Source organism: Terrapene carolina, unplaced genomic scaffold (assembly GCF_002925995.2).
Source record: "Terrapene carolina triunguis isolate 2854851 unplaced genomic scaffold, T_m_triunguis-2.0 Scaffold48881, whole genome shotgun sequence".
NCBI classification, from domain to species: Eukaryota; Metazoa; Chordata; order Testudines; family Emydidae; genus Terrapene; species Terrapene triunguis.
Window position 1 is genome coordinate 8644 of NW_020713232.1, and position 9507 is coordinate 18150.

At 43.9% G+C, this 9507-nt stretch overlaps 2 protein-coding genes across 2 annotated transcripts; both read left to right on the plus strand.

The window, feature by feature from the left end:
- Positions 1-216: 216 nt before the first annotated feature.
- LOC113405695 (olfactory receptor 1020-like) lies at positions 217-1155 on the plus strand. Its single transcript, XM_026646927.1, has one exon. The coding sequence runs from the start codon at positions 217-219 to the stop codon at positions 1153-1155; it is 939 nt and encodes a 312-aa protein (XP_026502712.1).
- Positions 1156-8142: 6987 nt separating this feature from the next.
- Positions 8143-9105, plus strand: LOC113405696 (olfactory receptor 6B1-like). The gene has a single exon (XM_026646928.1). It carries the CDS (start codon positions 8143-8145, stop codon positions 9103-9105), a length of 963 nt encoding a protein of 320 aa, XP_026502713.1.
- The last annotated feature ends 402 nt before the right edge of the window (positions 9106-9507 follow it).

Here is a 9507-nt window from a genome sequence, read left to right on the forward strand (position 1 = left end):
TAGGGGCCACAGGGACATGCCAACTGCTTCCAGGGACCTTCTACAAGAATAATTGAATCTTTAGGCCCTGAAACGCTTTTGACAATCTGACCCTAAGCAGAGACTGTTAAAAGGGATGGAATAACAAGAAAAGAGTTGCAGATTTGGGGAAAGGAGATCTTTCTGGTTTGTTTAATCTTCCTTCCTTCCTTCCTTTCCAGAGAACACATGGCACACATGCCATGGACAAATCAAACATCCATCATCAAGTTCCTGCTCCTGGGATTCGGGAACCCGAAAGAAATTCAGATTCTGCTTTTTGTGGTGTTTCTAGTGATCTACATTGTGACCCTGGCTGGGAACCTTCTGATTGTTGCTCTAGTTGTGGCTGATCAGCAGCTTCACACCCCCATGTACTTCTTTCTGGGGAACTTGTCCTTCCTGGAGACCTGCTACACCTCAGTCACTGCCCCCAGATTGCTGGCTGGGTTCCTAGCAGAGGACAGGACAATCTCCTTCAGCGACTGTATCACACAATTATTTTTCTTCGGTGCTTTGGCATGCATAGAATGCTTCCTCCTTGCAGTCATGGCTTATGACCGTTACTTAGCCATATGCAACCCACTCAACTATAATGTTATAATGAACCTCAGGGTCTGCCTACAGCTGGTTTCTGCCTCCTGGGTAACTGGTTTCTCAGCTAATGCATTAGTAGTAGGGATGGTGCACCAGCTAAGTTTCTGCGGTCCCAATGAAATTAATAATTTCTTCTGTGACATGGAGGAGCTGCTCAAATTGTCCTGCACAAAAAGCCTCCTGGTAAAAATGATTGTTTTGGTCTCCTGCTCCCTGGTATCCCTGGCCCCTTTCCTCTTCATCGTTGTATCTTATATTCTTATCCTCTTGGCCATTCTGCGAATTGCCTCCTCTGCCGGGAGGCAGAAGGCCTTTTCCACCTGTGCATCTCACCTGCTGGTGGTGAGTCTGTATTATGGGACCATCATTATCATGTACGTGATGCCATCAGCAGAGTGGTCCCCAGCATTACATAAAGCTCTGTCTCTCATGTACACGGTCATCACCCCGATGTTCAACCCCATCATCTACAGTCTGAGGAACAAAGAGGTGAAGGGGGCATTCAGGAAAGTTGTGCTGCAGATTTTAGGCATGATTTAGGCTGTCATTTTCAGAACGACCTATGGAAGTTTGGCACCCAACTTCTATTGCAGATCAGTGCCTAATTTCTTTCGGCCACTTTGAATAACGTAGCCTAGATCTCAACAGAATTATGAAGATCACCTACAATTTTAACTGCACTTATTAATGGTTTCTTTGACTAGGCCCTTCTTCTTCTTCAGCAGCACTCAGAATTTCACAACACTGGGCCTGAAAAAATTCCTGTGAAGTTAGACGAAGGAAGTTTGAAAAGGGACTTTTATCTATGAGGCCCTTATTGTCCATCTGTGTTGGAAGTCTCTTGGCATGGTTTCAAAATGAAATGTGGACATTAAGCATTGGTGCCTTAGACGTTTCTAAGATCTTTGATTTCCCTCTCAGTCTTTCCTCCACACACACACAATAACAGCTCCTCCCCACTAGCTTTATCTGCACAGAGAAACTTCCAGAAAAACAGAATACTCAGAAAAAATGCATGACCAAAAATATACAAGGTTGTAGGGAGAGTAAAGCATGTGTGAAGACATGTTGGAACAGAGTCCCTCTTCTCAATCAGAAATATCATTGCACTGCATAGCCTCTTATATTGGAACTAATCCTTGACCAAATATAGAATCTGGTTGAGATTTTCAAAGATGCCTAAGGGAGTTAGGCACCTATATCCAACTATCATTTAGGTTCTTAGTTCCTTTCACTTCCGTTGGGAATCCCAGCCTTCCTGGTTGCCAGATACCAAAGCTATTGTGGCTTTGGAAGTACTGGCCATCACTTGGGTTCAAGAAAATCTGTTCTACAATGTGTAAGAAAGAGCAAACTTCAGAACATCTGAAATCAGGCAGAGCAGGACAGTGGTTTGTGCAAATGGACACACATGCACATTGGTATACACATCAATTAATGTAAACATTCTGGCATAGTCTCTGTAACCATTATTCATCACAATGCATTGTCTATGTCTTGTTCCCAGAAGTGAGCATGCCCATCAGTAAGTTCTATGAGGAAAGCTGTCCCACACTCACCTGAATTATACTGGTGTTCCGGGGGAAGAATAAGTCTATTCACTTCTTATTGCAAAACCTTGTGGGAGATTGTTATTTCCTGTCCAATTCAAAGTGTTTGGTAATTACAATCAAATCCCAAAACTTTTAACTCAACCCATCACCATTATGGACAATTTTGTGTCTCCAAAACGTTGTTCTTAGCAATGCCCAGTGTGACTTGAGTTGTTTTTCCCAAATGTAATTGCATTTGGTGAAACAGCCTAATGAATCTCTGGGGCGGGGGTATGATTCACATCATGATGAAGTCTAGTTTACCTTTCTGAGCGATGATGGTTCATTATAATTCCCAGCCCTTTACCGATAGACGTCCTTTATTTCACAGACTAGCTGCCCATTACTCATCCTTGACACATACTGCCGTCTAGTGGTTGCATCACAGAATAAATTGCTCTTTCCCATTAGGTATCATCTGCTGACATCTAATTGCCAATATGCTCTGGCCAGGTGGTCACTTTGCAGTATAACAGCCCATTTATCAACCTTCCCTTTTGCTCCCCACTAAAACATTATGGGCTACATTGTCCAGTGGTGTAAAGTAAGGTTGCTCCACTGAAGATAATCGACTGGTTTGCCATCTGGCTTTAATTGATGTAGCTCCATTGGATCAGTGGGACAGACCCCAGCTGCTGGGATTCAGCCATAGCTTCACTGGAGTCAATGGCCTAGATCCACAGCTGTGGGAAATGGGTGTAGCCCCATTGACATTAACAGAGCTATATCAGCTTACTAGAACTGAGAATCTGGCGCAATAGCTGCTCCTTTCTTATCCCTTCTTTTCTGCAGCCACCTAGAAGCCTTTATATAGTAGGCCTGCCCTTTTGCAACCCCAGAGGTTCTGCTGACATCCTGTCTCCATTATGCAATGTAGCTGCTCCTTTCTCATTGCATATCAACCATTCAGTACAGTGTACGTGCAAAGTTCTCATCAGTGACCCTATTCAGACATGCTACAGCATTTACCCAGTATCATTGCTCTGTTCTCCTTCCTTCCCAGCCAGAGGCAGCAGGGTGTGGTGGATCGGGCACTGGAGATGTGGATTAGTGTCCTCGCTCTGCAGGTATCTGCTGTGTGGTCTGGGGAAATTACCTCACTTCTCTGTGCCTCGGTTTCTCTCCCCACTTTTTTTACCTTTGTCTGTTTAGAATGTAAGGCCACTGAGTCAGGATCATCTCATAGTGTGTGTTCAAGCCCTGGCGAGCACCATAAGGGTGTGATCACGGATAGGGCATGAAATCACAGCTGTTATATACATAAATATTACTTGTAATTGTCCCCTTTGGCCTATTGCTCTCCCAAACTTACTGGAAAAAATGGAAGGGGCTATATCTGGTGTTCTCCATCCTAAAGCTAGTGGGGTTGGATCACAAACAGGCACCCCTTAGGGTAAAAAGCTAATACTGTATTTCATCTCATGGCTATGATTACAGATTGAGTTGGAATAGACTTGAATCTCTATTCTAGTTTGATTCTATTTGAATACTGCTTGGTGGAATAAACTTTTCTAGTTATTCCCGACAACTTCTGTGGCACCGTCTGAACACCACTGAGGTCCACTGCAAGTTGTGTCTTTCTTTGCAAATGTGTTTTTAGTAGCACAAAGTGAGATTTATAGGCAGAAACTCCAGGAAAACATAGCCCAATGTGTTAACTAATTTTACTTTATCATTGCATGAATTTCCTTAAACTGGGGCTATTTTTTTAAGTCTCCTTCTAAAGGAAATTAATAAATGGGAGTGAAAGAAGAACAAAAATTCAGAACTAGTTAAATCTTGTCATTAGGATAGGGAAATATACTGGGAAATGGCCTGTTTTTAATCAAAATATTTAATGCAAATTGTTGGTTTTGTCTCAGATTTTCTTATTTTCTCACTGAAAATGCTGTTTTTTTTATTTTTGGTTTGTTTCCCCCATTCTCTCCTCTCCCACCTCTTTTTCTTTTTTTCCATTTTGACACTTTCTGGGTACGGGGGTCATATTTATCTAATTGAAAACTAATTTTTTTGTTGCAGAAAATTCTGGAAAAAAAAACAAACGAAATGCAGAGCGGAATATATGTGAAACCTCCCTAAAATCAGAGATACGCAAAATAAACAAAACATTAATACAATTTGTATTCTTTTATTTTCATTTTAATCAACTGTGTAATCACAAGATTTGAAGATGACATATCTAGTATAACTTGATACAATTCACCTCAATTTTGTTGTATTTCTAAGGGCTTGTCTACCCTGGCACTTTACAGCACTGCAACTTTCTCACTTGTGGGTCTGAAAAAAACACACGCCTAGGCGCTGCAAGTTTCAACGCTGTAAAGTGCTGGTGTAGACAGTGCAGCAGTGCTGGTAGCTATTCCCCTCATGGCCTCTCAGAGTTGGTAAGACAACTCCCACCTGTTCATGCTCTCTGTATGTGTGTATATATATCTCCTCAATATATGTTCCACTCTATATGCATCCGAAGAAGTGGGCTGTAGCCCACGAAAGCTTATGCTCTAATAAATTTGTTAGTCTCTAAGGTGCCACAAGTACTCCTGTTCTTTTTGCGGATACAGACTAACACGGCTGCTACTCTGAAAACTGAGTAATGGGGTTGGTACCCACCTCTCACAAGTGCCCCCTCTGGTTGGATGTGTACTCAGTCTTTAAACCAGTCCCAGCCCTGCCATTGGGCTGTACTCCCAGGGCTTCCTCCCTGGAGGCAACGTTTTGCCCTCTTAATCTGTTTTGGACCCAGTTTTCAGTTGGGCCTCCTGACAGTTCAGTCCCCTTCTGGGGGTTTACTGATGTCCAATTGTAGGCCCTTCCCCAGTGGCCTATGTGCAGGGGGACACACCTGGGCCTGCCCACTACTCCAGGCCCCAGACTTCACCGCTGCCTTACCCTTAGCCCAGGGATCTTCTAAGCTCAGTCCCAGTAGCCAGCCAGGAGCTCTTCCTTGCTCCCTTGGTCCCTACTAGCACTGGGCCATCTGTTGGGCTGCAGTTCCTTCAGTCAGCCACACCATCCATGCTCCTCCAGCTGCAGTGAGGAACTGCAGTGTCTCTGACTTTGTCACTCCTTTTAATAAAGCCCTCCTGGACCCTGATTGGCTACTTCCTCTGCAGCCACTCTAGCCTGTTTGAAGGACCTCTCCATTGCTCCTTATCTGGGACAAGCGTGGCATGACCCTGAGGCCTCCAGCACGGGGCCTCTGGACCTAGTCCATCCCATCACACACTGTCACTCAGGTGCATGCCCTAAAGTCACTTTTGCTGTAAAGTCACTTTTGCTTTTGTCTGGACCAATTCATATTTAATTATTTATACACAGTAGAACAGCTTCAACAGGAGAGACTGAGAGACATCCACATCAGAATATCAATTTTATATCTTTACTTTTCTCTTGGAAAATGTTGATTTTTTAAAAATTCTACTCTGGGATCTGAATTAAAACATTTCAGTTTTTTTTTAAATCAAATTGAAATGTTTTGGGTCAGGACAGTGCAACATTCATCTGCATTTCCCTGAGCTGCTGTGGCACTTCATGGACATTGTAGTTTGGTTGCCTCATGCCTCTATTTTCCCCTAAGGGCAGGGCTTTCTGGCCAGACTACATCTCCCATGATGCACTACAATCTCCCTCTTGCTGACCTGACACGATGCATGATGGGAATCCCCTGACCACAGTTCATCATTATGTGAAAAGTTTCCATTTTGATTTTTTTCCTTATCCAGTATGAAAAAAAAGTCCCACAGGATGTAAATTGCACTTTTCAATCAATCCTAATCCCCAGAAAGCATTTATATAACCCTCAAGCCTTCCCCCCTGAGGATAATAAAGGTAAGACACCACCCATCAATGTGAAGGACTCCCATAATGCCAAGTAGCACAACATGGAAAACATGGTCACCAGGGACATATCAGTCTGGGAGATGGACACCAGCCAGAATGGAGGGGTGTAAGCACTGGATACTCTGTGGGGTTCAATTACTGCATGGATCCCTACATTGCAGGGGTGTTTTTAAATACATTAAAAATGGTGAGGAACTCAAATGTTGCTGTAATGGGGCCATAAGTACTTAGGGCAGATAGATAGTTGTGCATTGCAAACTCAATTGACATACCTTAGGTACGTTTGTGGGGATGTACTGTCCATCTCCCTTTGAAATTAGATCTTTCACTGCAGTACTAATTTCATTCTTCTTGTCCCATGTAAAAATAAGTATTTTTTTTCCTTCTCAGTAATTAATATTCCCATCAGCAGAATTGTCAAGAGAGATTTCACCTTCTCCCAGAAAGGATAAATAATGAAACAGGAGAGATTATCACTTTTTGATGCTGCTGGACTCAATGCGGAGTGCATCATACAAAGTAGGGCAGGTCAACCAGGGGACATGCAGATGACGTTACTTTCAGGAGTGACGCACAAGAAGAGAGATGGACAATGCTGTGTGGAGCCCATAACCCAGCCCCTGAAATGCTGAGTGAAGCAGTCACGTCAGAGAGTCCAGCTGGTAACAGAACTGCCTTAGAGGTAAAGCAGCTCCTTTGCAATCTTATTGTCATGATCAGAATTGGAGACAGGGAAGACCTGCCTGGTCACCTGGTCCATCATCTCTGCTCCAAGCAGGATTTTATCCCTCAGTGTGGGAACCTACTTCAAAGCAGTGTGGGGAGGTTTAGTGAGATAATGTTGGTGAAGTGCTTTGGTAATGACAACTGTGGGATTTTTAAGGAGCAAGGTATTGGTATTTGTTAATTATTAAGATGACTTTATTGTATTTGTCACAGCTTTCTCAAGTGTATCTTTAAATTATTTTAGAGGTGAGGCTTCTATCTCTTTCCTTGGGACACTGTCATTGTTAATAAATGCATCCTCTCCCATCTGAGTATCTCCACATGCAAGCATCTGTCTAGGATAAGATGTATCCTCCATTTCCTACCTCAATAAGTTTAAGATAAATATCTATTAAACAGATTTTTTTTGAACCCAGATATACCCTCTAACTCAGTTTTCTTCATTGTTTTCTCCATATTAAATACCAGTTGTCGACAGATGTCAGCCTCTCTGTCACACAGGGTGAACGTTTGATCAATAAAAATATTTTCTGCTTTGGCAGTTGAGATAATAATGTAGGTTTTCACACTTCATTCCTTTTTGAATATTTGGATCACTGGGATGATTCTGTGATTGACTGAGAGTAATTAATAATTTGCCAGAGGTAATTTTATTTGATTTCTATGTCTTTCCCCTGAAATCCCAAATACTGTAACTGTCTGTCACTAATAAAGTAGAAAGGTGTTGACTAGACCAGAATAAAATCACATTGTTCTGATCGAGTATGTCAGAAAGTGGGATAGAAAATATATGAATGAAGAGTCATCTATCAATTTAACTACCTACATACTAGCCAAACAATACTTTCTCTCTCTCCATCTAATCTATCTGTCTATCCATCTCTGGCACCAAGATTTTGATTAGTGATTTTGCTGCCTCATGTTTTATACTGAAAATATAAGGCACTTAAAATCATGATTCACTTTTCACTATCTATCAATATAACCATCATCACAGTGGTGTTTGGGCACCTCATCCAATCTCCTGTGGCATTTGTAAGGTTTTCAGAGATTGACATTCTGTTTAACCTGATGACAAAAAAAAAAAATTGATGTATCTCCTCAGGCTGCATTCTCCATCCAGTTTTTCTTTCAATACCTCTCCAGGGAAGACATTTAAATGTTACATTAAATGTATACTGAGATTTTCAAAAGAGCCCACTGGGGCAGGCAACCAAATCCAATTCAATTTGGGCACCTCCATCACTAAAGCCAGTTTAAAACCTGATATTGAATTAATTGCTCATAATCTGTGAAAATGTGATGATATTTGCTTTAGCTGTCTCCCAAAATACACCAACGCTTGTTTGATTTCCCCTAGATAAGTCACATGGCAGGCACAAAATGGAGAAATCAAACGTCTGTCACGGAATTCATCCTCCTGGGATTCGGGGATCTCCCTGAGCTGCAAATTCTTCTCTTCCTGCTGTTTCTAGTGATCTACATTGTGACCATGGCTGGAAACATCCTCATTGTTGCGCTAGTTGTGACGGATCAGCACCTTCACACCCCCATGTACTTCTTCCTGGGGAACTTGTCCTGCCTGGAGACCTGCTACACCTCCACCATCCTGCCCAAGATTCTGGCCAGTTTCCTGACTGGGGACAGAACCATTTCTGTTAGGGGCTGCATTGCACAATTTTATTTCTTTTGTTCTTTGGCAGCTACAGAATGTTACCTCCTAGCAGCGATGTCTTATGATCGGTATTTAGCAATATGTAAACCCCTGCATTATGCACCTGTTATGAACAGTAGGTTTATCCTCCAGCTAGCAGCTGGGTCTTGGATACTGGGGTCACTGGCTTGTAGCACAGTAATATATTTGATGTCACAGCTAATTTTCTGTGGTCCCAATGAAATTGACCATTTCTTTTGTGATTTCACCCCAATCATAAAACTCTCCTGCAGCAAAAACCACCTTGTCGTACTCCTGGATTCCATCCTGGCCTGTGTATTCACTCTGCCACCATTTCTGCTAACTGTGATATCATATATTTTTATCATCACCACCATCCTGAGAATCCCTTCAATCACCGGGAGGCAAAAGGCCTTTTCCACCTGCTCCTCCCACCTCATAATTGTTACAATTTTCTATTTGACCCTAATGATTGTTTATATGTTGCCAAAAACCAACCAGCTGCGGGCCTTTCACACAGTGCTCTCTGTTGGCTACACAGTCGTGACGCCCCTGGCCAACCCCCTCATCTACAGCCTGAGGAACAAAGAGGTGAAGGAGGCACTGAGGAAAGTGGTGAGTAAATTGGTGCCTTTCACACGCCATCGCACATATTGAGCTAATTGCATTTCACTGGCAGTGAAATGGAGATAATTTGACCTAATTTACTGAGGCAGAGTCCAGGTAGCCTGGAGCTAACGGGCTAACAAGCAGGGCCGGCTCCAGGCACCAGCCCACCAAGCATGTGCTTGGGGCGGCGCCTGGAGGGGGGCGGCACGGCGGGGCGCTCCGGCCCGAGAGCGGGGCCGGGACTGGGCTCGGGGCGCCAGGGAGAGCGGAGCCGCAGCGGGCTCGCCGCCCTCCCCCGGTGCTCTGGCCGGTCGGGGAGAGCGGAGAGCCCCGGCCTGGCTTGCCGCCCTCCCCCCGGCGCTCTGGCCGCTGGGGGCTCTCTGGCCGCAGGGGAGAGCGGAGAGCCCCGGCCGGGCTTGCCGCCCTCCTCCCGGCGCTCTGGCCGCCGGG

Bases quoted from the DNA above. Each gene is read 5' to 3' on its own strand.
- LOC113405695 (XM_026646927.1), top strand. From the start codon at position 217: ATGCCATGGACAAATCAAACATCCATCATCAAGTTCCTGCTCCTGGGA.
- LOC113405696 (XM_026646928.1), top strand. From the start codon at position 8,143: ATGGCAGGCACAAAATGGAGAAATCAAACGTCTGTCACGGAATTCATC.